At 35.7% G+C, this 27,798-nt stretch overlaps 4 protein-coding genes and 2 long non-coding RNA genes across 11 annotated transcripts in view; 4 read left to right on the forward strand and 2 right to left on the reverse strand.

Moving 5' to 3' along the window:
- Positions 1-15,771, forward strand: part of LOC108632587 (protein fem-1 homolog CG6966) — a 21,966-nt gene extending 6,195 nt beyond the window's left edge. Inside the window, exons 1-8 of one of the 2 annotated variants that reach the window (XM_026819792.1) lie at positions 5,321-5,509; positions 12,685-12,844; positions 12,964-13,164; positions 13,255-13,506; positions 13,654-13,810; positions 13,889-14,318; positions 14,395-14,586; positions 14,662-15,075. In XM_026819792.1, the coding sequence (XP_026675593.1) occupies positions 5,471-5,509; positions 12,685-12,844; positions 12,964-13,164; positions 13,255-13,506; positions 13,654-13,810; positions 13,889-14,318; positions 14,395-14,586; positions 14,662-15,075 (1,845 nt within the window). In that variant the 5' untranslated portion in view covers positions 5,321-5,470. Of the gene's footprint in view, positions 1-5,320; positions 5,510-12,684; positions 12,845-12,963; positions 13,165-13,254; positions 13,507-13,653; positions 13,811-13,888; positions 14,319-14,394; positions 14,587-14,661 lie in introns of those variants that run through there. The other variant, XM_018037251.2, reaches the window with a different exon arrangement.
- Positions 6,079-12,678, forward strand: LOC113465256 (uncharacterized). The gene is made up of 3 exons (XR_003390097.1): positions 6,079-7,993; positions 8,637-11,858; positions 12,127-12,678. It is a non-coding gene; the product is annotated as an uncharacterized LOC113465256 (long non-coding RNA).
- A 1,249-nt stretch (positions 15,772-17,020) lies between the features above and the next one.
- rump (heterogeneous nuclear ribonucleoprotein rumpelstiltskin) lies at positions 17,021-20,995 on the reverse strand. Of its 3 annotated transcripts, XM_018037256.2 has the most exons (10): positions 20,829-20,995; positions 20,171-20,543; positions 19,797-20,078; positions 19,458-19,704; positions 19,213-19,389; positions 18,989-19,138; positions 18,699-18,898; positions 18,492-18,627; positions 18,303-18,378; positions 17,021-18,243 (listed from the first exon to the last, which is right to left on the reverse strand). In XM_018037256.2, exons 1-9 carry the CDS (start codon positions 20,843-20,845, stop codon positions 18,323-18,325), a joined length of 1,638 nt encoding a protein of 545 aa, XP_017892745.1. In that variant the 5' UTR covers positions 20,846-20,995; the 3' UTR covers positions 17,021-18,243; positions 18,303-18,322. The 3 variants fall into 3 exon arrangements, with proteins under 3 accessions (XP_017892745.1, XP_017892743.1, XP_017892744.1); XM_018037254.2 differs by having other exon boundaries at positions 18,699-19,138; positions 20,829-20,993; XM_018037255.2 differs by having other exon boundaries at positions 18,699-19,138; positions 20,174-20,543; positions 20,829-20,990.
- A 494-nt stretch (positions 20,996-21,489) lies between these two features.
- Positions 21,490-24,538, forward strand: Idh3a (isocitrate dehydrogenase [NAD] subunit alpha, mitochondrial). 3 transcript variants are annotated; one of them, XM_018037218.2, is made up of 7 exons: positions 21,490-21,685; positions 21,969-22,091; positions 22,795-22,967; positions 23,089-23,323; positions 23,391-23,669; positions 23,751-24,002; positions 24,123-24,538. In XM_018037218.2, exons 1-6 carry the CDS (start codon positions 21,659-21,661, stop codon positions 23,988-23,990), a joined length of 1,077 nt encoding a protein of 358 aa, XP_017892707.1. In that variant the 5' UTR covers positions 21,490-21,658; the 3' UTR covers positions 23,991-24,002; positions 24,123-24,538. The 3 variants fall into 3 exon arrangements, with proteins under 3 accessions (XP_017892707.1, XP_026675595.1, XP_026675594.1); XM_026819794.1 differs by having other exon boundaries at positions 23,751-23,999; positions 24,121-24,538; XM_026819793.1 differs by having other exon boundaries at positions 23,751-24,538.
- On the reverse strand, positions 21,612-22,376 carry LOC113465255 (uncharacterized). Its single transcript, XR_003390096.1, has 2 exons — positions 21,878-22,376; positions 21,612-21,755 (listed from the first exon to the last, which is right to left on the reverse strand). It is a non-coding gene; the product is annotated as an uncharacterized LOC113465255 (long non-coding RNA).
- Positions 24,539-25,941: 1,403 nt separating the features above from the next.
- LOC108632570 (uncharacterized) lies at positions 25,942-27,780 on the forward strand. Its single transcript, XM_018037225.2, has 3 exons — positions 25,942-26,287; positions 26,462-26,843; positions 27,107-27,780. The coding sequence occupies exons 2-3, from the start codon at positions 26,496-26,498 to the stop codon at positions 27,326-27,328; spliced, it is 570 nt and encodes a 189-aa protein (XP_017892714.2). The 5' UTR covers positions 25,942-26,287; positions 26,462-26,495; the 3' UTR covers positions 27,329-27,780.
- The last annotated feature ends 18 nt before the right edge of the window (positions 27,781-27,798 follow it).

The following is a 27,798-nucleotide window of genomic DNA, read 5'->3' on the forward strand; positions in this document are numbered from 1 at the left end:
CCGTTTTGAGAGAAGTTTTTCTCGATATATAGATATCTTCAGGACATTACTAAAATATTTTATATATTACTTATTTTGAAAAGGGAGGAGGAAAAAGTACTTCTGCGTTACTTAATTTACCACAAATGGATCATTGCAATCTGTGTTGAACACAGTTCTGTCGTGTAATGGATTAAGATTGCGGTTACGAAACACAGTTAGCCAACGAAATCCCGTTGCAAGGTTTTGTTTCCTGCGTATTCAGCACCGCTTTCGACAGACACTTTAACATAGATCATCTCCGTGACGATGTCAAATCGATGTAAAATCTGGGTTGAGATTTAGATACGTATGTGATATAATCTATATGTTCCAATTACCGAAATAATTTTCGCGTTAAACGCGTCAAAAATTCTTTTCCTTTCCCGACACGTGTAGTATTTCGCGTTTCATGTTACTTTTCTGAAAAATATTTCCTGACCGTCGACGCAAGGTATAAAATATGTTCAACTATTTACTCCGCATTCTTCTTTATCGTTTTTTATAATTACTTACTTCATTCTCAGAGAAATAAAAATAAAATTTTTATAGCATTACAAAACAGCGTTTCCTGTTGTTGCATTTTCTTATAATACTTCTTCATACGATTTTTGTTGAATACGTCATAATTTCTAATCCCCTATTGGTTGCACTGTTATTCTAAAAGCATAATTATATTTCAAAGAGCAATTCTCATATACAAAGAGATTTGTCTAATTGATTTATACAGTGAAGAGTAAAATTGATTATAACGAATTTGGGAAATTCAAGAATAACGATGACAATCAATGTTATCGGTTATCTTATTTGATTATCAGAATTAAGAATATAAAACAAACTCTTCAAATAAACTGATTATTATAGTCCAGGTAGACATTTATAATTTAAAATGGTTGCATGAAAATAAACTTATGTAACTAGTGATAACGTTTATCTACGTTTTCGTTTTGAATCGTTCGAAATCGATGAATTGGTTTGATACCAAATCGGTACTGTTCACATTAGAATGTTAACAACATCTGTAACAAATAATTGAATTTTCTCAATTTGTAGACAGATCTAATAGTAACTGGATATAACATGTTTGAAAACTATATTCTAGATATATCGATACATGATATTTGTGGTTCGTTGTATTAGATGTTAAAGTAGAGAATGCGTTCCTTAATACAGTCTAATATCCATCTTTCCTTATTATCTTTTTATGACTTCTGGTCAAGTCATTACTAACATGTACGTCACGGAGATGACGTTTTCATTATATGTATACTAATGATCGTTAATTCCAAAAAGTACTATAACGAAAGAGGAAGACTATTTATACTGTAATAGCAGTTCATCAATGCCTTACTAATATCTAATGTATTTTTGAATTATTACATGAAAACATGTTTGGTAGTATTCTATAACTTCTTGAGATAAGTATTAACACAAGAATGTAAAAATGGTGGCAGGTAACACGTATGCACACACGCTGTAGCCACTCAATCATAAATATCAGAAACGTAGTAATGTAAAGTAAACTTATGTAAAGTGGTGGAACTAACAAGTCAAAGACAAACAGAGATGATTCATTCATACGTGTTTCATTAACGTAACGAAAACAGCTTTTTAAGTATAGTCAATTTTTAATTGCACTTCTTAAGTGCTTGCGCGATGTAAATTTCAACAGTGTGTGAAGCGAGCTGATTTCCTAACAATTACTCGCATATTCATGAGAATGACGGGACACGTGAATATAAAGCACGTCACATTTTCGATGCGAGCCAAATAATTTTATGCATTCGTGTCCAATACATATTGATCTTTCAACTTGTATTGATCATTTGAGAAAGAAATCGGAACGATCAGCTCTGGCATTGAATTAATCGATATTTACCATGTTCTGTGTTTTCCTCATTAAAATTATCTACAAATACTTATGGAAATACAGCAGACAGGAAAACAAGAATTGTTCGTGTCTTTTTTTTTATCAAAGCTAGGAAAAATTACATTTCAGTATAGCCGAAGCTCATATTATCCCGAAATTTCGTGTTTTCTGTTATACGTATATTTTACATAAAACCGAGTTATGCCTCTACTAATGACTTACCTTCTTCCAACATGACTGTGCAATTCTGTGTATCAATGTTACATAAGACAATTAGCATACCATTATTTTCTCCATGACATTTCGCGACGTGATAGTTCAAGTAGTATGAAATTACATTTAGAAAGTAACGTAATTTCTAATTCCTAATATCTGATTATACAATACGTTTGTGAGTTACTTTTCATTTTTTTCATTGAAATTGTAATATTTGAATACTCATCGTATTGATATTCTCTAATTATTTTAATCAATCATGTTATTCATAGTAAAGTCCCTGCATACAATAACTTGCAGCTTCGATTGAACGACGCTACTATAATGATTATTTTTATTAAACCTGGAGGTAATAATTCTCATCTGCTATGTATGTACCATCAAAAACTATTTGTGGAAGCTCTAGATGTGTTCCAGAATGCTGCTATTTCGCACAAGATAGCTTCCGCTATTATGTCATTGAGGATATTATTTTACGCAACCCACGTGTATGACGTTTTCCGCATGAGAGGATTCACGTTCATGTGAAACGTAATAACGAAGATAGATAAATAGTAAACACACACGTGCACGTGATACCTGTTGCACCTCGGTGGAAACGTATGTACGTTATGCAACAAATGAGGTACATCGTAATCGATCGCGTAATTACACGTATGAACTTTTTCTATACATCACGGTTGTGTGACGTTATCGCCTCGCCTGGTGTGTGACGTTCGCATTGTGGCACTCACCCATGGCTACGTGAAGCGTGTGCCTATTACTGGCACTGGCACACAGATACTACTAGAATGACACAACTCAAAGAATTGAATTTTTTTAAAACAGGTTTAGTGTTAGCGTTCGCTATTCCTATACATCTCATTGCCAAGAACTTCATTACTTAACTCAATGTAATTTTCTATGAATTACAAAATTTTATTATAATTATACAATTACTCACATATCGTACGGTTAGCAAAGTAATAAAAAAAAAATACTGTTCTTCATAATTAATAGAGTAATTAATGAAATATAAAATTTATATCATATATCAATATATCAAAGGTACTAACATATTTTGGTAAGATAGTGATACACTAATTGAAAGATCTGTTAACACTACATCAATAATCGTTACCTTGCCTTGCGCGATAAATGAGCCTTTTTCCTTCACTCGGTTTTTTCCATCTGAAATTACTTAATCGGCCATTTCCAGTCAATTACTGCTGACTGTTTCAATGCGACGTAAACAACAGTCTGTTGGCACGTCAAGTTTTTATAATGTGCACGCTTGAATAACATATTTTGGTAAGATAGTGATACACTAATTGAAAGATCTGTTAACACTACATCAATAATCGTTACCTTGCCTTGCGCGATAAATGAGCCTTTTTCCTTCACTCGGTTTTTTCCATCTGAAATTACTTAATCGGCCATTTCCAGTCAATTACTGCTGACTGTTTCAATGCGACGTAAACAACAGTCTGTTGGCACGTCAAGTTTTTATAATGTGCACGCTTGAATAGCAACATTGACATACGACATATTACCAATTTCCGATGTTATTGAAAGGTCTAAATTTAAAAGTTTATTAATCATTATGGTAAGAACATTTTAGAAATATTTTAGGAATTTAGAGAACATGCTATTTGTTGTATTAAAAGAACTTGTAAACATCCGTGAATTTTATTTCCACAATAACAATTTACTGGTAGACGTGAAGTGAGATATATCTCGATAAGAATCAAAAGTAAGATTGAAATGTAAAATGATTCTGATGATGACTTTATAATACGTACGAGGAAATTCTGTGTAAGTGTGACATTTGTGTGCAGAAAATATCCTGTAAACATATCTGATATTACGTGTTTTCTTTGCGTTATAGTGTGCAATACATATTCTCCATTATTCCACGGATCTAGCGAAAATCGCTTGAGTACCTGGAAAAAGCATTTGCCAGCAACCTATGTTTCTTAATTAGTTCGGAAAATTGAATTTATTTATTCGATTGAGCTCAACGTTAAAGCCGCACGACGTATGCTCATGTGTTCTCAATATTTTGCATAAATATCGTGGATTACACTTCCATTGCGTAACAACAAAGTAAGAGCTGATCAGGAAGAACAATTAGAAAGTGCATACGGAGGTGTCCTGATGCATAAGCTCGTTTATGCGATTGCTGTGGCCGTTGCATAATTATCGGTACACGCAGGGGTCACTTTCTCGCGGTTTATACAGGATGTCCCACGTGTGGTTGAAGTATTCTGTTGTTTTAATTTTATGCGAATGAGCTTCTTCACCTCACAATATGTGCAATATCCTCTAAGTTTGTTTCTGTCAGATCTATATTTCTGTCATAATGTTTCAAAAATAATGTGATTCATGACGTCTACTAGCCAGTCGACAGATTTCAAAGAATCAGGGTAGATGATTACATGAAATACCTTATATGTACTTCCGTTCTTTTAAATTTCCATTTCCACTGTCCTCTGATCTCGAACCCGATGAACCTTCTCTTTTTCATGTCCAATACATATCTTTTACCCGGACGTCTATCTTTCTCCTACTCCTTCACTTGGCTTCAGTAGAAATTCAACTGAGGAAACTCGACAGAAAGGGACAGTATTGAGTTGGACGCGGAGGCGAGTTCATAGTCTTTGGCTTTGCAAGGATATCGTTATTTTTTTACACTTTTGACTTCTTTGAACGATATTTAATTAGCTGCCGATCGATTTGTGGGTTATCGTTGAGAACCTTTCAAGTAATTGTCAATTATTCAATTTCGATCATAAACGTTTTGATATCGAGTTAAACGCACCAGGTGTGGTGATAGTGTTTTTCAATCGAAGTTCCGTAATGATAGAGCTATTATATTTAATAATGTCGATATTGTTGTCTGTTAACTCCTTAGCTGTATTTGTCTACCGTAGGACAATAACTAAAATTTTACAGTGAATAAATCAAATCATTGAAAACGCATGCTTTCTCCATTGTAAATTAGGTATACTATACGTGACAATAAGGAGACACACTTTCGTTTTATCTGTATCAACTCTCTCTTTTATACACTCAGTGTTTTAATTATTTCAAAGTATCAGTTTGGATCTTTTTTCATACCACAAAGGGAAGAAAGGCAGAGAAACGTTTGCGTTAGTTCAAGATAACATCATCGCGCGAATCTAATTGAATGATCGAATCGAATGATCTAATTTCGTTTGTCTCGTAAAAGATTGGATTATAGTTCACAGGCCACGTGATCCTTAAATCACCGTGCGATTCGTGTCGTCGTTCCGATATACATAGTTACCTTACTAAACGCGAATCTTAAAAAGTTTGGCAAACGTGTTAATTGCATTTAAACGGAGAGAGAGAGAGAGAGAGAAAATGGAGCACGAGGTTGATCACGAAAATTATGTTGCACCGGTAAGTTTCGTTTTCATATCCATATTTAATTTGTTATTATAATTCATAGAATAAAACAGAATATTTTATAAAAACAAAAATAAAAAAATTTTTTAAGCAATTCGCAATGTAATGATAACAATAATTATCATCACATTGTTTGATAATTATTGCTTATTGTATGATAAATCGTTTCGTTCACATGTCTCAGACCACTTATTAAAACTTTCATACATATGTATATTTTATATATGTATACTTATGTATCTGACACACTTTTTTGCGCACGATGCAATAACGTGTGAATGCTGAAAAATAATGAATCGTATATTATACAATCAAAATACGTATGTGTAACATTTCCCAGTGGGGTCAGTTATTACGAAACAAAGATTGCATTCATAAATATTCTTTTGTAATATCGAAATTAAATCGATGCGACATAAATTTTTTATTTTTTGAGTTACACATTCACAATAAGCAGCAGTTATTTTCGCATTACGTGTCATGATATATGCATATATTTACATATTTATCAATGCAGAATTTGATTTAAAACATGTTTCATTTATAGAATACTAAAAAAAATTATGCATACGAAGATACCACAGTTTTAAAAATAAAAAGAATTCTTTTATTGTTTCCTTTGTAGAACTGTGTATTCGGTATAGACGATTCCTTGCGGTTAATAGCTATGCTTTCTTTCTCTGTGCTTATACGCTCTCCTGCACAATACCTGTACACTTTTCCTGGTTATTATGAAGTGAAACGAGTATCTTTAAGCGATTGCACTTGCAATTCACTTTCTCGTGAGTAACGATAAAGGAAGATACACTGATCCATTGTATGTGAGGAAAAACAGGATGTAAGTATTTAGTATTTCATGACACATGATATTTTTAGTTCATGTTAAATGGAATTCTCGAGACATGTGTATAACGAATACCTGGATAAGATATCTGTTGCATAAGAAATGAAGACAAATCGTATCAAAAACGCTTCATGATACAAGATTGAAAAACTTCTTATATGATTAACAAAAAATAGAGAGTTCATGCGTCTGTCCTAATGTAGGATTTAAAGGATCATGTAGAAAGTTCTTAATCATATCTCTTAAATATAAATATTATTTTGCAATAGAATTTGTCTGTCAGACTTTAGTTGAACATAGTACTTAACGGATCACCCGATGTACTCGGTAACGTTGGAACGTGGGTCTTCAAATAGAATTTCTTGTCCGCGTTTTAATACGCGTTCGTATTCAAGTGACGTACATCCTGACGACGTTTATTTATGCCGCGTTCTTCGATCAGGAAGAACAAAATACATTGCTCTTATCGTATCGTTAATTATCATGCTAATAGAACGAAACAACTGTTTCGAGGTCAACGCACTTGAAGAGTGGCGGGCCTCTGGCATGTCGCTTCATAATCCTGTATTAATAGAGTTTCAAGCAAAACGAATCACGTGAGTAAACCTTCACTGAATCCAATAAATCAGTGTTTGCTATAATAGTCGTTCCTCGGGCTTTTCCCACATATCGGCTTACAGCCTGCCAGTTGATAGAATCGATTTCGCTACCAGTCCGTGCTTACTCCTCGGGAGATACCGGAAAAATCTTAAGGTTCAAAAGTCGAAAGCAAGGTCTCGTCTAAGGCGGTTCGTGAAGAATTTTTATCGGAGAAGTATTGAGATCACACGGCATGTGAGACTAACATGCCGTGCATATTCGAATAAATGCGTACGTTCATTTGAGAGCGCTCTTACAATTAGATGAGCCTTTCATCCCAAGTCAATCAGGCATAGTTCAACTGCCGGGGACCGAAGTCCTCATCGGAATAAGACTAGGGGCCATCCGGCGAGATAAATTCAGTAAATGTTAATATGTAATATACAAATACTACATTTGTTCGTACGAAAAATGTTGAAAAAATGATTCAGGAAGACTAAATTATTATATTACGGGATCCATACTTCATTGCCATTTCCTCGAAAGAAAAGGAAAGGAGCAGTCTTTATGACTACTGTAAAAGATGATATTAAAGAATTAAATAGCACATTGATATTCAAAATTTCTAAACAAAGATTTATAATCACGATATAACTAGTAATAAACCAATCGTAAGAGCAAAATCCTATTAATTAGTTTTGAATGGGGTTTGAGTTAGGTGAGATCACCCTTAGTTTTAAAGGATTTTACTCGCCGATCACGTTCTCTCCCAAGAATTGTCTAAAACGTTTTATTATCGCGGGAGGATCGTGAGAGGAAACTAATTATATTTTTCCCTGTATCAGCATACTAGTAACAATTATTCTCAAACAGGATTTGCAATTGATTAACAAATTTTTTTGAAATGTTATAACTTATATGTACATGTACTTATATGCGTATGTATGATCGCACTATCATTTACGAGATCAAGATCAGCAGAATATAATGTTATAATAAGATTTAAGAGCATTAAGAATGACTTAACGTAGCTACTATTAGAATATAGAGATTAGGTATTACAAAATGTTTAATTGTGGTAGTAACATCAGTGTATAATTATAGTCTGACATTGGGTCGACTCTACTTTTGACTTGTACAACTTTTCTATGTATATCGCAGGAATTATTGACGTAATTAACGATTATTGTGCAATAGTGATATAATTTTGCTCAAGTCACGATTAAACTGAAAACAATATAAACTCGTATTTCCCTTTGTATTTAAAATCACGATTGTCATTTGATACGCGAATTCCAAATTATACTCACGTTTTGGAACGTTTTAAAATTTTGAATAAGGCACAAAAGTTTTCTACGCGAGTACTTGAATAATTATGTGATTCATCTCGCACGTATACATATATATATACATATGTATATTTATGAATAAGTCAAGGTATACTTATTCGCCACGTATTCACGGAATTTCGAGAAGTTTCATTTTGTGGTATGGTGAACAAGTTAATCACGGGAATATTTCAACTCACATGCGGATGTAAAACATGCTCAAGGACAATGTACATATTGAGGAGAAAGAACAATTCAGATCGCAATCTTCGAGGAAAAAGAATCACCGATGAAATCCCCGTAGCAGCTGTACATCACAGTTTGTATGATAGAAATGTTTCGAAATATATTTCACGAATTTTTTATATAGGTATTACAAAATGTTTAATTGTGGTAGTAACATCAGTGTATAATTATAGTCTGACATTGGGTCGACTCTACTTTTGACTTGTACAACTTTTCTATGTATATCGCAGGAATTATTGACGTAATTAACGATTATTGTGCAATAGTGATATAATTTTGCTCAAGTCACGATTAAACTGAAAACAATATAAACTCGTATTTCCCTTTGTATTTAAAATCACGATTGTCATTTGATACGCGAATTCCAAATTATACTCACGTTTTGGAACGTTTTAAAATTTTGAATAAGGCACAAAAGTTTTCTACGCGAGTACTTGAATAATTATGTGATTCATCTCGCACGTATACATATATATATACATATGTATATTTATGAATAAGTCAAGGTATACTTATTCGCCACGTATTCACGGAATTTCGAGAAGTTTCATTTTGTGGTATGGTGAACAAGTTAATCACGGGAATATTTCAACTCACATGCGGATGTAAAACATGCTCAAGGACAATGTACATATTGAGGAGAAAGAACAATTCAGATCGCAATCTTCGAGGAAAAAGAATCACCGATGAAATCCCCGTAGCAGCTGTACATCACAGTTTGTATGATAGAAATGTTTCGAAATATATTTCACGAATTTTTTATTGCTTAGTTTATAGTCACGAATGTTTTTACATATATGTATCAGTTGATTTCACAAATACTGTGAATATTTTAATAAACTAGAAATAAAATGTCGATATAATTGATAGGGGATTCGAGAAAAAGAATTAATCAAATGAACTGGTAAAGGGAGGAAGCAAATTAACTCCTGTGAAATTCATCTGACACTTCTGAAAATTGCACCTATTCTTCGTATTACTTATGACACAATTTATATTCTTATTCATCATTTAAAATAATTTTGCAATTAGGATTTTCACAATATAGATACTTTTCTTTAGACTACATTCTGCAGTCTCATTGTAGTTAGTTTCTCTTCAACATTTGTGCCGTGTACTATATACCGTGTACCGTATTAAAAGATGTGTTTAATCTTCATTTGTCCAGTGAAATTTCTCTTCTATCTATCCTCTATCGTCGCAAACAAAAATCGTAAGACCACAAGTGCCAATCCGGATATTACACTTAACTTGAAATCACTACATAATATCGCGATTAACGACGTGTCGTCGGGATAAAGTAGAATATTCCTCATTTTAAATGTAGAAAACGTATCGCGTGTATAGTGTACTTAAAATCTCTAATGTAGGAGGGTACGCCGGAATAATAGGCACGATGAACTAGATTTATGGCACGCACAAGGAGCACGCTGTAAAATGGTACAAAATGAAAACAGAATGCGTGCTAAAATTAAGTCGTATGTAGGACTCGCCAAGTTTTATTACAGGAGATAAGTTGATTGATAAACATATTACAATCCATCACTGTACAAAGAAAATTACGTTAATGTGCAAACCTATTTCCAACGAACTCATTACTGGCCATGTGTTCACTTATTAAATTATTATTACTACTGTAGCCCATTATGCGCAGCTTCTTCTTAGAATACAACTATATTACTTATTTGTTAAAGCAAATTATTAAATTATTAACTTCTTATTTACATTAAGTCATCCCTAGAAAACTTGTGTTTCTTCAAGTACTAGCATTATGTATCAGATGACTTAATGAATATATTAAAACATTTTTTATGACAAGGATACAATTTTGATATTTTTCCATGCAAATGGCTCCAATCAGTGTTGACAATTCGATCCAATAACATAGTTCACCGTTAACCAAAGTTCAGTGTGTTCGATCTCTTATTAGAGAAATGTTTTGGTGTCTTTTGTTCCCGTTACCTACATTTTTTAACTGGGCGGGCCTAAAAAGAATCGGATGGGACCACGAAAAGAAATATCGGTCAGTAGGATAACGGAACGCGTTGTCTGTTTTACGCACGTCGTCCGCGCGTATATTACACGAACTTCTAAGCAAACGAGTAACAGTTGGGCATATCGTAAAATAGGAGAAAAAATCGAAGTAAAAAAGAGGTGCGGTATCTGACATGAAGGAAGAAAAGAGGAAACGGTTACAAAGGGGAAATTTACAAAGCAGTGAGCGGTTAAGCAAATGAATCAGAAAAGTGAGCCAGTTGGTCTCGCCTCCTATTCCCTTTTCCCCGCCTCTTTTCGAAACACCGATGACGTTTCGTCCATTCACCGGTTGTGTAGTTGTGGGCCCCAATGTCACTGATTATTCGTTTAACGGGACCCATATGTTCACGGTGGTGGTGAACGATCATCTCTCCGAAGACTAGGCGCTAGTTAGGGGTTCTGGGCTTCAGTCAGTACATTGTCGCGCGCGAGCACTATCTAGTTCCGTCTGTCGATTCAGTTACAGCGTTTCGAAAATATCGGCTATTTCAATAGGATCAAACGGTATCATTGCTATTTGCACGAGGATTTTTTCAACGCAATTGGACATTGTCAGTTGTACATTGCATTGTCGTGTGTGAAGTTTCCATTTTTAAATGAATTAATCTACTTGATCCAATCCGCACTTTAGTATATCTATTAAGTTGATACTAAAAATTGTTACACGATACGGCTAAACCAATTTGTATCAACTCTTTGACACGGATCGAATCGATCTCTTTTTTAGCATAAATCGTGAAGGATACACGAGTCGATTTCTGCAAACCAATTTTCGACGGTGTAATTTTCGATTCTCCGGTATATTTGCACCGGGACGTGTCGCAACCGTGAGACTTGGCTTCTCTGCAAACCCGTTCTCATTAGAGTCGTGCAACCACCACGTGGTCCCAACCGACTGTCAACACTTTATGTACATTGTACGAAAGTCTGCTGCGACAATGATACTTGTGGGCAGTTCTTTTTTTATTTTATTGCGTTAAATTACTTATACAAGAAGGCGTTCTATATAAAAAACTAAGTATTTGTCAAGTGCAATAAATATGAGATAAATGTAATAGATCGACTGCTATAATGTCATAAAGAGAGAAACGGAGACTTAAGAGTTTAAAAAGTTAATTATTCAACACCACCAGGAATGTGGACAAATAATTTTCACGTTGTTTTTCATTTCGAATATTATACATATAAGAATTAAGAATTTTAAACGAGAGATTTGCTTGGTAACGAAGTCCGAGACTGGACACAAAGAACCGGCGTGAAAAGAAAAATTGACGAAATCGAATTTTTGAAAAGCACAAAGAACCGAATGGTTAGGAGTAGAGGACGAAACTAAACCAGTCGGGCAAGAACGCGTGCAAGTATTTACAATACTTAAAAAAGAACCAATTTTTGAGAAGAGGCGAACGTATCGTGCTGAGTATTCGACGCGAGTACGTAAAAAGAAGAGTCGACGCATTTTGCATATTATTCATCGAAGGAAGAATATCGTGATTCGCGGCAGTTTATCGAAAGCGCGACATTAGATTAAGATTCACGATTAATTAACGAATCATTCAAATTGACGCAAGTGCCGTTAGGTTAGGAGTAGAGGACGAAACTAAACCAGTCGGGCAAGAACGCGTGCAAGTATTTACAATACTTAAAAAAGAACCAATTTTTGAGAAGAGGCGAACGTATCGTGCTGAGTATTCGACGCGAGTACGTAAAAAGAAGAGTCGACGCATTTTGCATATTATTCATCGAAGGAAGAATATCGTGATTCGCGGCAGTTTATCGAAAGCGCGACATTAGATTAAGATTCACGATTAATTAACGAATCATTCAAATTGACGCAAGTGCCGTTGTCGGCTATTAGAAAACTGCTTCGCTCATTAATTTGTTCAGAAACAAGTTTCGTTTAAACGGTTCAACACGGGGTCCATACTGTCAAGCGTAAGTTAGTAAATTGCAATAAAAAATGATTTTAGGCGAATTGATTTTTGAAAATGAGAGAAATATAAGAACTAAACGTTTCTGGCATATCACCAATGTAACAGTAAAGCAGGATGTTATACGTGACGAGCAAATGAAGCGAAGTTTCAAGAACGTAACGTGAATTTTCATTTCTTTCAAGGCTTGTAACTTCTTTGTTACAGGAATTACTGAAACATCGAGAAAAAGATGAAGTAGTAAAATTGGTCGGATCTACGAGCCATGGCACGACACCGCTAGTTATAGCTTGTCGAAACGGACACTACGACGTGGCCGAATACCTCATAGAAAAATGTGGAGCAAATGTCAATCAAACTGGTTTAGGTAAAAAATGCATTTCACTGAACTTTCCAAAAAACATTTTCTGTGAAATTTCAAATTGATTATTTCGCAATCAAAATGATTTTTTTTATCAAATTAATTAATCTCTAACATTGCGATAGTGATGTTCGGTGGTGAAATGATCGAATGCGCTCCACCTTTGTGGTGCGCAGCAGCCGCCGGTTACTTGGAATTGGTGAAACTGTTAGTGAAAAACGGTGCCGAAATAAATGCGACCACTAAAACACATTCCACGCCGTTACGAGCAGCTTGTTTTGACGGCTACTTCGATATCGTCAGATTTTTGGTAGCTCACGGAGCAGGTATGAACTGAACGACCGCTTTACGAAACAATTATGCATTTTCATGTCTCGGTGGAAAGGAATGATCAATCACAATTATGTTGTTTGCAGATATTGAGCTGACGAACCGTGAGGGACACACATGTCTAATGATAGCATGTTACAGAGGTCACATTCAGATCGTCAAGTTCCTACTTGCCTTGAGAGCAAACGTTAACCGAAAGTCCATAAAGGGCATCACGGCACTACACGACTGCGCTGAAAGTGGATATCTAGATGTGGTGAAGGCGCTCATCGAGCACGGTGCTCGGATGGACGTGGACTCCTACGGGATGTCGCCGCTCCTCACGGCAGCAGTAACAGGTTAAAGCAGAATGTTCCATGCGCAACCCCTGAAGGTTCCCTTAAGACGATTACAGTTAAATTGCTTAAATAGAGTGTTTCATTGCGCTCAATGCGGAAACACTCTAGCGAAAGTCGAATTACCACAGAATCATCTTAACGTTACAGGCCATAAACACATCGTCGAGTATTTCAACAGTGTGCCGAATTTAGTCACTCGGAAGGAACGCATTGATGCTTTAGAACTACTGGGCGCTACGTACGTGGATAAAAAAAGAGATATGATGGGCGCGCTTGAGTGTTGGAGACAAGCCATGGACGAGAGGTAATTGTATTATGAATCGCACAATTCATTATTTTACGATGCTTTTAAATCACATAAGTAGTTGTATGCGGCCTTTAGATATCAGAACGATCCAGTAATGCCCAAATCGCAAACATCATCCACGGTCGTCGCTGCCTATGACTTCGCACGAGAAATCACCGAACCCGAAGCACTGGACAGTTTATTAAACGACCCGAATGAAATGCGAATGCAAGCGCTCGTGATCAGAGAACGAATATTGGGACCAGCTCATCCCGACACTAGTTATTATATCCGGTACAGGGGTGCTGTGTACGCGGACGGTGGAATGTTCAATCGTTGCATCGAACTTTGGAATTACGCATTGGACATACAGCAGTCCATGCTTGGTCCGCTCGATCCAATAACTCAAAGTACATTCTACAGTTTCACCGAATTATTTAATCTCCTAATAGTCAGACAAATAAATACGGCGCGAAGAATGTTACCGTTTTACAAAGAAGAACTGCTTCGAGTATTTAAGAAAGCAGTACGTTTCAAAAGTTACACATATCTATGTGGCTATTTGTTGTACGACAATTAACGGGCGGTACGTGTTATTTCAGGTATTGGAAGTAAAATTAGGAAAACAAATATTGGAGAAAACACAGTTCCGTGATTTGAATAAAATTCTCGTGACCACTTTGCACCTAGCGAGTTTATTAACACACGAGATGCCAGAGGAAGGTACCGTGGAGTATGATGCACTGCACCAAGCGCTTTACGAATTTGTCAAAATCAATGCCAAAGGCAATATCGTAAGTTAACATGGAATAATGTATTAGTAAAATTGTATTATAAGTAATAATATCACTTTTTGTTTTATTGCATAGGATCGAGATGTGCTACAATTGGCTTTCAGCGACAGGAATACTATGATCGGTGATGGCCCGAAATCTTCGTCTACTTGCAACTTCCCATCGCCGAATTTAATAAAGGCTTTAATAAAAGTTGGCGCTGACGTGAACGCACGAGACAGTCACGGATGTACGGTGTTACACCTCGCGGCTACATTCTACTGGTCGCCAAATCTCATTTCCATTCTCCTCGACGCTGGTGCTCACATCGACACTGTCGATAAATCCGGCTCCACGCTGGAGACGTTATTACTGAATAAGTCCACGTACGACTCGGTGTATCCTGTGAGATACACGACGCTCACTTGCTTAGCAGCTAGGGTAGTAAAGAAAATTTATAACATTGAAGACGTACCGAAGCATCTTCAATCATTCGTTCAATTGCATTAGATTGTCAATGTTTAATTTAGTTTTAATTATATTTTCGACGCTATAAAGAAATAAAAACAATTCTCTGATAAGCATTTTGATATAAAGTGGAACAAAGTAATAAAAAATACTTTATTTATTTTATATTGCAAAAAGTAAAGAAAAGTGAAGTTCTTGATTATAAAATTTTTGTTTTCAATACAAGTATATGCGTTTTGCTGTTTTTCATTGAAATATCCTTCAGGTGTATTACTTAAAGACACTACTTACTCGTAAGTTTCGAGATTACGTTCATAATTATATACATTATCCTATAATCTTTAAATTTATTTAAAATGTGATAAATATACATAGATTACAAATAATTACATGTACATACTTAAGGATTATACGTATAGGCGTGGTGTTCTAGTAAGGTGCTTTTTTTGACGAATGGACGAACGCCGCACTTTACACTTCAGGTAGCACAATTATACTCCATGATAGCGTTTATAGTTTCATTGCAATCTTGACATAACTTAAGAATTTTGTATGTTACGAACCCGTTTACGTTTGCAATATAATTTAACGTTTACTCACATACACACTTTCGCCATTTTTACACAAACACTACGACGGTAATTCGCAACAAAAAAGGTATCTTACATGCGAAGTCACCAGAATAAACTGTTTTATAATGTGAAGACTGTGGAAATACAGGTGTGATAATTAATATAATGCGATGTTTATTTATTTCTACTTCAAATAATAATGGATTTCCGTATCGTAAAACTTACCGCTCGATTACCGTTTGATTGGAAGAGATAGCATTCCTGGAAGAACAACATACTTATAAAAAATTTGTTTGAAAATATCGATCACTTACCCGTTCCTTTCCCATAAGGTGTTAGCCGCAAGTTTAGAAGTTCATGTATTCAACATTGCCGGACCCTACAGAATGAAAATCTTATTTTTAGATCTAGAATACAATTTGAGAATTGAATGTTCAGACGATGTTCGGAGAAGAGACGTGCCGTTTAAACCTACGTATCTCATAATCGTCGGTAGCGTCCGTCTTTAAAAATTTCTCATGGAACAACAAAATACAACGAATCAATCACTTGCGACGAAAATAACGCAACAACAAACTATTGCACACGATCTCATGCGTTGTAATATTATATAGGATCTCCTAACGGCAATGGTATTATAAGAAAAAAGACCACGTCCTCGAAGTGTTAAAACAAGTTAATTTGGCAACCACACAACGAATGATTCGATGACAATCGTTAAACAATTTGTAAAGACGCATATTAAATACTTCATTGGCAATTACGGCAAAGACAACAGCTTAAAAGTATTTTACCACCACTTACCACAGGAATTACGATCAATAATAAAAATATTTATTTCTTACAATAGACAAAATTCGCACAGAACGTGGAGTTCTTGCAATAGTTTAAACCAGACAGACTTATCGATAATGATGGAAGATGCTACAATAAAATAAGAATCAACAACGATGTTAACAGATGAAATACTACAGATTATCACAAGTTCAGACTCTCCCCTTGGAACCTGTTGATCCAAAAAGACTTCAGTCAGATATTAGAACTGTTCATACGACGCATGGAAGAAGAATTCCAGATATAACTTGATAATTTTGACAATGTCACAAAATGAAAAATTGTTCCTTCTTGAAATGTCTTCTCATCATAGAAGACTAGAAGACCACAATCACCTGAAAAGTATCTCACCTGCGATGTAAATAAGTATTTACATGCCTCACAGATCCAAAACATAAACAGCAAATTCTAAAATCTAAGGATGTAATTTATAAAAATCTTTCTTCTTCTGAGGTGCGATGCAGTTGATAAAAATCTCGTTCGCGCAAATAAAAAAAGCAGCAGAAACGATATCCTCTATACACCAATGCACGCCGAAAACAAACCTGTTTAAAGTATATAGAAGCACAACCACACAGAAATAAAACACAACGACCATCGTATTTATTTTTTGTAGTCAAAACGGATTTGGATTTTATTCAATCACTGTCATGATGTCGTGGTTATACAAGAGTGTTATACAATGCGCAGAATGTTCCTCGAAATCTACATGACGAGAAGAAATATGTTTACCAAAGAATATATTTATAAAATTGACCTAAAAGGTCGTTGGTTTCCGTTTTCTTAAATATCGAAAGTTATTAAAAATGATTAGATCTAATTTTTAATATTTTTAGATAAATGTTTTGTATCTTTTGGTAAACATATTACATGATGCACAATACGTAAGACAAATTCTTCCCGATTTAGGGTATACTTGTCCAATTCTTATTCACTTAATCTCTCGAGAACGAATGAAGTGGAGAAGGGGCCTTCCTAATGGGAACTAAAATTTAGTATGCTCTACTGCACTTGAACATCCAAGTTACTACGAACGATAATGACGCGACGAATAAAAGATCAGATTGCAGAACTACAATGAAAACAATAGTCCCCTGTTGAGCCATGGTGTACCTTACTATGTATTAGATACAAGAATAGAGTGCGACTGATACCACAGACAAAACGACACAAGTCCATGATCTCTGCGTAGGATTGTGCATGAAAGTATCTATCATACATGGATAAACTTTAGCTCGTAAAATCCGTAACAACTATATCGCGTTAATATTTATTTTTGAAAGATTAATCTGTCCCTGATCGATAGACCACTCCGCGATCGAACGACCACAAACGTCACGTTCAACCGGAATGTGGGAAAACTGATTTATATCTCATTTCAAGTCTAAGAAATAAACTTACAAGCTACATTTTTTCTTGACAATTACTGTAAATATCATAAATCTACTGAAAAACCTACGGATTACGTAGAACATTATGAACCTAAGTCTAACAACTAAACTATGTGTCGATCACTCGAAAAAAATGTAGGAGTGAACAATTATTAGACTTCCACTGTAAAAAGGAACGATAATCTGGTAAAAAGAATTTCGAATGAAAATAGTTGCAGCAAGGAAGGGTGATCATCGGCAGCCAATGAGTGTTTTCAACGTCGAAGTAAAACACGACTGTTGATCTTCCAACGACAGATACTTCTCACCCACTGTCCTAAGTTTCTGCCACACAACTAGGATGAATTTCAAGTATTGTCATCAGGAGTGGAACAATCCTGCAGACGATATTACGAACACCCAGTCTCCTCTCGCTGCATCAATAAGTTATAGTTAAGCCTCAAATTCTACGAAGTTTCTCTATTCAAGTTACCTTGAGTGTAATTCCTGTTTTTAGTACAGGCGAACGTCAATCGTCCTGCCATCGATACGTGACCGATTCATCATAGCTATAAACGTATTATTAAAGAAAACTTTTCCAACATCAAGTATTTCAAATCAATATTTGTGCCATTTCTTTTTCGACATATAAAAATGTCCAAAATTGTTAATGAAAGGATACACACAGCTCGTTCTGCGTCCCACTCGGATGCGAATCGTACCATACCCATGTCGGTGCCTCGCATTTCAGCAAACTTGACTTCCCCGACATCTTGAAACTTGTCTCGTAACATTTGCCACGTTGTGTTTGGTGGTAGCTGCCGACATTCATATATTATAAATCACGTGAACGTTAAGGTTCGTGTGGAAAATAAAAAAATGTACATACATTTCCTATAAGAATAGTGTCAGACATTGGTCGCGAACCGTTCGTATTTTGCCTATTACCGCCTCCTCCTTGGCCCTGGTTTCCAGCGAAACCACCGCCTCCACCAGGTACACGATCGTTGTCACTTCTATTGAATCCACCGTCAAAATCTCTGCCGCCACCGAAGTTAGAACCACCAAAAGCATTGTTTCCACCGAAGCCTACATCATTGTCCATTTTAGATAAGCCTCGCGGTGCGAACGAATTGTTGCCTTGTCCACCAGCTAAAGAGGCTTGTAAATTAGACAAACCTCCGACTCCTCCGCCGAAGTTATTTAAGTTAGAAGCCAATTCGTTTGTCAATGAAGAGCTCAACAAAGAATTTGTGGTCAAGTTAGCACTCAAACCTCCTGCGAGACTTGCTTGAAGAGCTGCTGCATTTGTGTTCGTTAACGCAGATGCTGTAAATGCACGAGCTATTTATAAATTTCGTTTTTGTACATACGTTTGCATAAACGTTTGCAATAAAGCTTACCTAATTGTGCTGGCACAACATTGTTTAAGCCAGCTCCAAAGGCTCCAGCAGCCAGTACAGGAGCAGAAATGGGATTCACAACAGGTGGGTTATTCGCTTGTACATTAGGAATGTTTCTAGCCACATCCAATAATCTGTTTCCACCAGCTCCAAGACCCATTCCAATTCCCTTCAAACCTACGTTACAATTTCAGTTTACTTTACTTTATCATATAAAAATGTTTATTACAATAGAATATACATACCTTCTGGTAATTTTGGTGGCATATCTGGTTCATTCGCCCTGTCAAGTCGGACTGTCATACGCCTGTCATAAAGCTGTTGATTATGGAGCATGGATATAGCTTGTACAGATTCCACTGGATGATCGTACTCCACGACTCCAAACCCTCGGGATTTTCCATCTTTATCCTTCCCTAACTCAACATGTAGTACTTTACCAGCTAACTTAAACACTTCGAGCAATTTCTTTTCATCCACTTTGTAGTCAAGCTATATATAAAAGACAGTATTTAGTTAAGTTTCACATCAATATGTATAGTCCATAAATAGGTGTAATAATTTTTATTATACAATGTACTTACATTTGCTACGAATACTCTAGTGACTAAAGGTCCATTAATGCCTAACGATTCTAAAAACTGGGTACTTAGACCATAGGTATTTCCGAATTTACTATCACCACCTCCACCACCCCCGCCTCCTACTCCACCGCCACCACCGCCACCACCACCAGTAGGCGCATTTATATTTTGGCGCCCACCACCTTGTGGTCTTGGTGGATCTCTAAATCTATCATCACGAACTCTTTCATTATTACGGGCAGTTGCTAATCGTCCATATTTATCACGTTCAACATCAAAATCCTGAAATACACAAATATTTTATTTTGTATCCTTAGGATTGAATTCATGCATTTAATTAAATGATTATAAAGGAGTTGACAAACTATACTAACTACCTCTTTGACGACCAGCTTCCTTCCTTTAATATCATACCGGTGCATCTTTTCCACAGCAATTTTTACTGAATCCGAATCCTCAAATTCAACAATACCACAGCCTCTCGGCTTGTCATTTTCATCAGTGAAAAGTTCGACGTGAGCAACCTTCCCAACTTCAGTCCTGAATAAATCCTTCAAATCTTGCCAACGGAAATCGTACGGAATGTTTGATACGTAGATCCGACGATCTGAAGCTTTTCGACCTCGGTCATTTCGTTCTCTGCTGCGATCACGACTTGTAGAATTTATACGATTTTGTCGTTCCGATCTTCTATTGCGATCACGTTCTCTGCTTCGATCTCTCTCATCGTTATTCTGCACTACACCCCTAATATTCAAAGATATAATACAAGAACATAAATATAACATGAATTAAAGAAAATATGCTTTTGTCATCCTCAGATAATACTTCCATTAATCGTACTGTATGTTTACCGTGTGATAATTTGTAAAAATTATTAATTGAAATCGTACAATTAGAAAACATGTTTTATAAAGAGCTGCACTGTCAATATATTGGAAAAATATTAGCATCGGTTTATGTTAACTATGTATAATTCTTCATAACGACAAGGAACCCATGATCAGTTACCATGAATAATTTCATACTCACTCCTCTTGTTTGATCATCGTCGATCCTTCTATAAACAAATTATATCACTCGGAGAACTTATACTAATGTTCGTAATTAAAAAGGCTAAAAACCGAATATGCAAACATACGTGATCGCGAAGCGTCTTATAAAATGGCCGTCTAAGGAAGTGCTAAAGCACACCGGAAACTACTGTATTCAAAAATAAGTTCACGACCGAAAGAATACAAATAACGATACGAAAATCGTTTATTGGAATAGTTTTGATAATTATTATATTACTGACACTTCGAATAGCAGCCAAAAAACCTACACAGTTGTTACATTTAGTAAATATCACATACTCCGAGTCATTAAAGTTAAGCATAATCAGATTTCAAATTTTCACAGTCAACATACACTATAATATTGATGTCAATCAAAACTCTCGTAACAAAAGTTAATATTTATAACATTCTAAGAAGCGTTTATTCTCATACGTTTGGAATATTTTTAATTCATCATCTTGAGGCATAATAATTCAATCAATAACTGTCGATCTATTTAAGTTTTTTTAACTTGCTCTTAATAATTGTTATCGCACAAATGAAAAACTACATATCAGCAGATATGTGGCCACTCGGCGAATTTTACATGCTGCTATATATATAATGTATTCTGTTGATTCGGCTGATTCTGTTCCTGAATAGCAGAAGACACCGTTCAATGAGAACGGGAACCAATCACAGGTGTCGTCTCGTTCATCTCTGCTTTTTGGTGTTTCTACTTGAACTGCTACTGACTGATACTGACGTGCGCAACTGATTTAGGTGGTGGTGGTTTGTGTTTTTATTGTAAATTTTACAAAGAGAATGGCTGCGCAATGGATACGAAATGCAGTAAGTAACAGGCGTCAATCAGGAAATCCGTGAAACGACGAGTGTCCCGAGCGAAACCCTACCCTTTTCCCTACAAAAAGGTTAGAATTCTTCATAAGATTGGTTATAGGCTCTTCTGATAGGATTCGATATCTTGGCAGATCGTCATATACTCTTATGTCATGTACAGTTTTTGCTATTTCTTTACTCAACTTTTTAATATCATCATTATCCGTACCCTCTTTACTCGTTCTGGTAACTTTTCACGAATAACTTTTAATCGAATCGACGTTTGAATTAACAGGTTCCGAAAATCGGTTCTGCTCGTTATTACAGCAGTAAAGTTCACAAATGCACGCTTATTCCTGGAGATGGTATCGGACCCGAAATTTCTGCTGCTGTCCAAAAGATTTTCGATGCTGCAAAGGTAAAGCTTTCGTTGACAATTCCGTCATTCTGTGGATCCTATTATGCATGACAGTCTTTATATAATGTGCATGTTCTGTTAGTTACATGAAAAAACGAATCAATAACGTGTATTCACTTTTGTCACTTCTGTTACATTTTGCACAGTAGTTATGCTATAATACTTATTTACGAATTGTCGACAGTTTGAATCTTACAATTACAAGGTGACCCTAAGTGTCCTATTACTAACCTTAAAGAGTTTATTTTAATCTTACTCTTATACAGGTTGATCCAATTGTAAGCTAATTCAGTCTGCTCTTATTGTAGCAAAGGTATGTTTTCTAATTTGTACATTTTTTTTATAAACATACAATTTATGCTATATTAATTTTAATTAAAAGTATAGAATGATTAATTTATTTTCATTTATATACAAAGACAATGTAGAAAGCAGTTTCATAACAAGTATTGCAAAAAAAAAGTGTAATGTTTTTCATTATGACAGAAAAAAGAATTTGAGAATATCAGTCACTGTATCATGTATTGCATAACATTCTTACTCACTTGTAGTATTCATGTATATATGATAAATGTGTGTACAGTTTGGTCCATCATGTGATAGTATTAAGAAAAGTGAACGTATATTCACTGTATCATAAGATTTTATCAAAATATATTTATTTCCATGGTATTTAAATTTACAATGTCATATCGAATGCCAGGTACCAATAGAATGGGAGTCTGTCGATGTAACACCAGTGAGAGGTCCAGATGGGAAGTTTGGTATTCCACAAGCTGCAATCGATTCGGTTAACAGGAATAAAATTGGTCTGAAAGGGCCATTGATGACACCCATAGGAAAAGGGCACAGATCTTTAAATCTTGCACTAAGAAAGTAAGTCTATTCTTATTTTTGTATAAATCTCCGTACATACGTGATTAATGATTGGCTGACTTGTGCAAGGGACAGTAAAAAGTATGTATGTCAATAAACACAATCACTTATGTTTTTTCAGGGAATTCAATTTGTATGCTAACGTCCGACCATGTCGTTCGTTAGAAGGTTACAAAACGCTATATGACAACGTAGATGTTGTCACTATTAGAGAAAATACAGAAGGAGAATACTCCGGTATAGAGCACGAAATAGTAGAAGGAGTAGTACAGTCAATTAAGTTAATTACAGAAGAAGCTTCCAGTCGAGTAGCAGAATTTGCTTTTCAGTATGCTCAAGACAATAACAGGAAAAAGGTTCATAATTTGTTTATTCAAATATATACTTAAAATGATATTTTCGATAATTATATTCGTATTGTAGGTAACCGCTGTACATAAAGCAAACATAATGAGGATGTCAGATGGTTTGTTCTTAAGATGCTGTAGAGATGCTGCACAGAAATTTCCAAACATTAAATTTGAGGAAAAGTATTTGGACACAGTATGTTTGAACATGGTTCAAGATCCCGGTCAATACGACGTACTTGTAATGCCGAACTTATATGGTGACATTTTATCTGATATGTGTGCTGGACTTGTTGGAGGACTTGGTCTTACACCAAGTGGAAATATTGGTCTCAACGGTGCACTATTCGAATCTGTACGTATCAGAAAGTTCAAAGTCCTTTGTTTTTGCCAATGCGATAGCATATGATTTGGTAATAATATTATCTTTGAATAGGTACATGGAACGGCACCGGACATAGCAGGTCAAGATAAAGCAAATCCTACAGCGTTACTGCTCTCTGCTGTAATGATGTTGAAACATATGGGATTAAATCAGCAGGCAAAAATTATTGAAAATGCTGCTTACGATACTATTAAAGAAAGCAAATATTTAACAGGAGATCTTGGTGGAACTGCTAAATGCAGTGAATACACCGATGAAATTTGCAAGAAGGTGTCAGCACTAGCAAAATAGATGAAATAAAAGGTATATGAGACATAAACTGCCAAATACTCGTAGAAATGATACATATGAAGTAAAACGCCGTTTGTGAAGGCCTTTGTAAATTGTTCTCTTTAAATATTACTTTTAATGCTCCTTCCTCAGGATATACCTGGAATTTGATGAGAAATGAATTTAATGTAGGAGAAGGATGCCTTGTTCATCACACACATTTAGATGATTCTTTTTTCGAGTACTTTAATTAGAGTTTATTGTAAAATATAATGTTACTTAATTTCGTGGATTTGTTAATGTGTAATAGCATTTAATACGATTTTATTGTAACGGAACACGCTGTCTAACCGCGTGTATTGACTGAATGTACGTATATGTATGTCTGTCATATTTCTTTATTGTAAAAGGAGCATTCTAATAGGATCTGTAAAAAATTAGGCATACAAATTAATGTAGAAATGCTGTATTATACTTTTAAATGAAGCCGAATGTGTGTGCCTCGGTAATGATTTTCAAAGAGCAACATTGCGCAGTATTACACATCAATAAAATATAAAAAAATCTTACTTACTATTTATTATTTTAATCCCATAATCACTGTTTAAAATATTTCATTTTTGAATGTCTGAAGAACAATTTTTTGGTTTCACGTTACATAATGCTTTATTTTTTTTATTCAAGATACATATTTTAATTTAAATATATATTATTTTATATTTAGAAATAAAATCATTGATGGACTTCAATGTTCACATAAAGAAATAAAAATTAAGCAAATTATGTTTATATCTTTTTTATAAAAATTCTGAATTAGATACTCTAAGGACAATAGTTCTAAGAGAATCATTCTGGTGACAGCAACCTTGTACAGTTTTACCCCTTGTGATGTTATATTATAGCGCTCGTTCCCCAACCACTTCGCAACTTCCCTCTTCCTCTATCTCTTTTACCGTGGTACAGTATGTTCCTAAGGAAAACTCTCAAGTATGAGAAAAGTTGCCGGCTATATTTCATGGACGGAGGAAGAGAAAAAGGCGAGGAAGGATCCGGTGTCATCTTTGTTGCTCGTTAATACTTTCCGTGATTTATCGAGATTCCCCAGTGAGTAATGACTGACTTCTTGTAAATTTTTTTATATTAGATTCTCTGTTCGACTATGATATATAGAGCAATAAATTTTCCCGTATAACTACTGATCCATCCTTTTCTATACTTTTAAAAGTTTCTAATTAAAAAAGACAGTATGTAATTTTTTTATAGCAATGTTTAAAAGCCCATCCCAGAAGTCCGAATCCAACAATCTATACTAATTAATAAGAAATGGTTAGTAGAACTCTTGTATCGTTCAAAATTTATTTTCGATAATTGACAAGTGTTAACGAAATTAGTAAAAGATCAGAAACGGTCTATAAGCAATCGTTCGAACGGCGTAACATTTTTTAAAAACAAAATTAACGAGCTTGGAGCACGTTCACAATCTAAGCGGCTCGGTGCATCATCGGTTGCGGCTGTGAGGGCTGGTTACACAAAAGGTGGAACACTCGAGGGCGAAGCGCGAAAAGCGAGGCATGCATATTCAGCGCGTAGGCGCGGACATAGTCATAGGAATAATAAAAACTCGGGGGTTGAAATTATTTAGATTTATGCCCGCTCTCTTGTCCCGCTGCTGGGCGGTGACGAGAAGCGATTCGATTCCGGGGAACAAATTTCATGCATTATTCAGGACTCGCCGCAATGCATCCCAGTCAATGGATCCGATCCTTTGGAAAAAGTCGTTTTTAATCTCTCGTCGCGTTCCAATAATGCACATGCAAACCCCGCGCTCCTCCGCCCTACCCTTCGCCCATCGCTGTTCCGCTTTCACCCTTTTACGAGTGGAAACCGTGTTTTCTGCCTTTAATGCGAACGCGGGGTTCGAAAGCGAACAATAAATCGGGGATCTATTGGTATCTGTCCGTTCAATGTGCGACGCTCTCGCAGCTTAGAATTCCGCGATTTATTTTCCGTCTCGGTGTTCATAATCGCCGGAACCCGAACGTTTCAGGGAAACGTCAAACCGGAATGTAAAAGCTGCTGACGGAGCAGCTAGAAATTTCTTGCTTAATATTCCTCCCCCCCTTCCCTCCTCCTGCTTTATTCTTCGCTCTACGTTAATACCGTGTGCAAGGTGTCTTAGTGTGGCTCATCTGTTGTTATCGAATGCATAATTTTCATTAGCGGAATAAATAAGCAATTAGTCTGGCACAATAATTCAAATTTGCTCAACTAGATAAGATATTTGATTATTTCTCAACAAAATTAACTTCTTAAAGAATGTACGTATTATGATATTCAGAAAACTTAGGTAAATGAAATTGTTATCTTTTGTTATTTTATCTATGTTACTCTATTATAATTTAAAATCACATTCAATTATTAATTTCGTCGCACCGTAAATTCACCCTTCGTTCAGAGTCAGCGTGCGCAAAGGTGTTATTCGTTTTTTTCAGTCGTTAACAGATTGCACTCCTAATTAATCATACCATGGAACGGTCTGTAATCGCCTTACGACGGATTAATGGATCAGGCAACTGTTACGAGGAACGTTCTGTTTCATTATTTTTTCGTCTACCAAGCATCCACGGTGCATCCACTCACAATTCTCTCTGCGTACACGGAACGATGAAGAACAATCTGACTTTCGTGGTTGTCCTGGCGATCTTTGTGGTCGTCGTCGATGGGCGGGTTTACTACTTGCCAAGTTTGGACGAAAATCGATACTCCGACTTAACTTACCCCATTCCGAACGAGCAATCATCGCGCGATTTGGATTTGAGCTTCTCCGCAGGGGAATCGAACGACCTGGATAATAAGATTCGTACTTTTAAAAAGGTATGTTGATTCATTGTTTCGAAACTCTGTCTACATTCACCCACATGTCTTTTATTTAAAAAATTATGTGGTTCCGTTTAAAGAAAATAAACGAAAATAATTTCCTGAAACAAATAAACCGGTCATCGATATGTGATATCAATACGAATTAAAGCTGGCGCAAAAGCAGGTCTCGACGAATCCGTTTAATGAGAGAATTTCCCCCGAATAAGTACCAACGTTTTATAATAACACCGTAAATTGTCACATTACTTCCGAATTAGGTGTACACGGCCGTCGCGCCTGAAAGGCCGCTCATTGAAATGAACAAAGAGGAGTTACCGATTACACGTTACAAATTAGTTGAAGCACCTGTTAAGAGACTTGGTTCGGATGATGTCATTGTGATCCCGGAGTTGAACCGCAAAACAGTGAAAATCGATGGCAACAACAAGGGCGAAGTGATCTTGGAACTGCGTGTTATTGCCAATCACGGTAGTGCTTAAACAATTTCGACCACAAGTACTTCATAAAATTGGATGTAACATATGGATGTAATAAGTGTTTTGCAATGTAACAATTAATAAGTTTATATCTGCTTTTGGTATTTTTATTAATACTGAATAACATTTTATTGATAATCATTTTATAGAATTTTTTGATATGATTTATGAAATAATGAGATCATAAACGGAATATTACTCGTTTTAAAACAATGTTTTTGGAAAACTACATTGAAAACGTGTTTTCACCCATATAATCGCGTGTAAATACGCGGACTATGTTTTTTCATTCGGTCCCACAAATGAATTCGGCAGATCGATATCTCCTGTCAGATATTCCTTCGTCCCTAACAGCCGAACGCATCTCTTGTCATTGTGTGAATACGTATTCGAGTCTGGACTCCCCTAATTTGTGCTCTGTCAACGACCGCGTCAAAGAGAGTCCTGTCGATGATACAACGTACAGACATAAT

The sequence above is a fragment of the Ceratina calcarata genome, unplaced genomic scaffold, assembly GCF_001652005.2.
Source record: "Ceratina calcarata isolate Rehan_Ccalc_2016 unplaced genomic scaffold, ASM165200v1 scaffold162, whole genome shotgun sequence".
NCBI classification, from domain to species: domain Eukaryota; kingdom Metazoa; phylum Arthropoda; class Insecta; order Hymenoptera; family Apidae; genus Ceratina; species Ceratina calcarata.

Coding starts and splice junctions, on each gene's coding strand:
- LOC108632570 (XM_018037225.2), top strand. CDS start 26,496: ATGGAACGGTCTGTAATCGCCTTACGACGGATTAATGGATCAGGCAAC. Junction 26,844..27,106: donor AGATTCGTACTTTTAAAAAG/GTATGTTGATTC, acceptor CTTCCGAATTAG/GTGTACACGGCCGTCGCGCC.
- Idh3a (XM_026819793.1), top strand. CDS start 21,659: ATGGCTGCGCAATGGATACGAAATGCA. Junction 21,686..21,968: donor CGCAATGGATACGAAATGCA/GTAAGTAACAGG, acceptor TTGAATTAACAG/GTTCCGAAAATCGGTTCTGC. Junction 22,092..22,794: donor AGATTTTCGATGCTGCAAAG/GTAAAGCTTTCG, acceptor ATCGAATGCCAG/GTACCAATAGAATGGGAGTC.
- rump (XM_018037254.2), bottom strand. Junction 19,139..19,212: donor TGTTGTGCCAGCACAATTAG/GTAAGCTTTATT, acceptor GTGCATTTACAG/CATCTGCGTTAACGAACACA. Junction 18,628..18,698: donor ACACTATTCTTATAGGAAAT/GTATGTACATTT, acceptor GAATGTCGGCAG/CTACCACCAAACACAACGTG.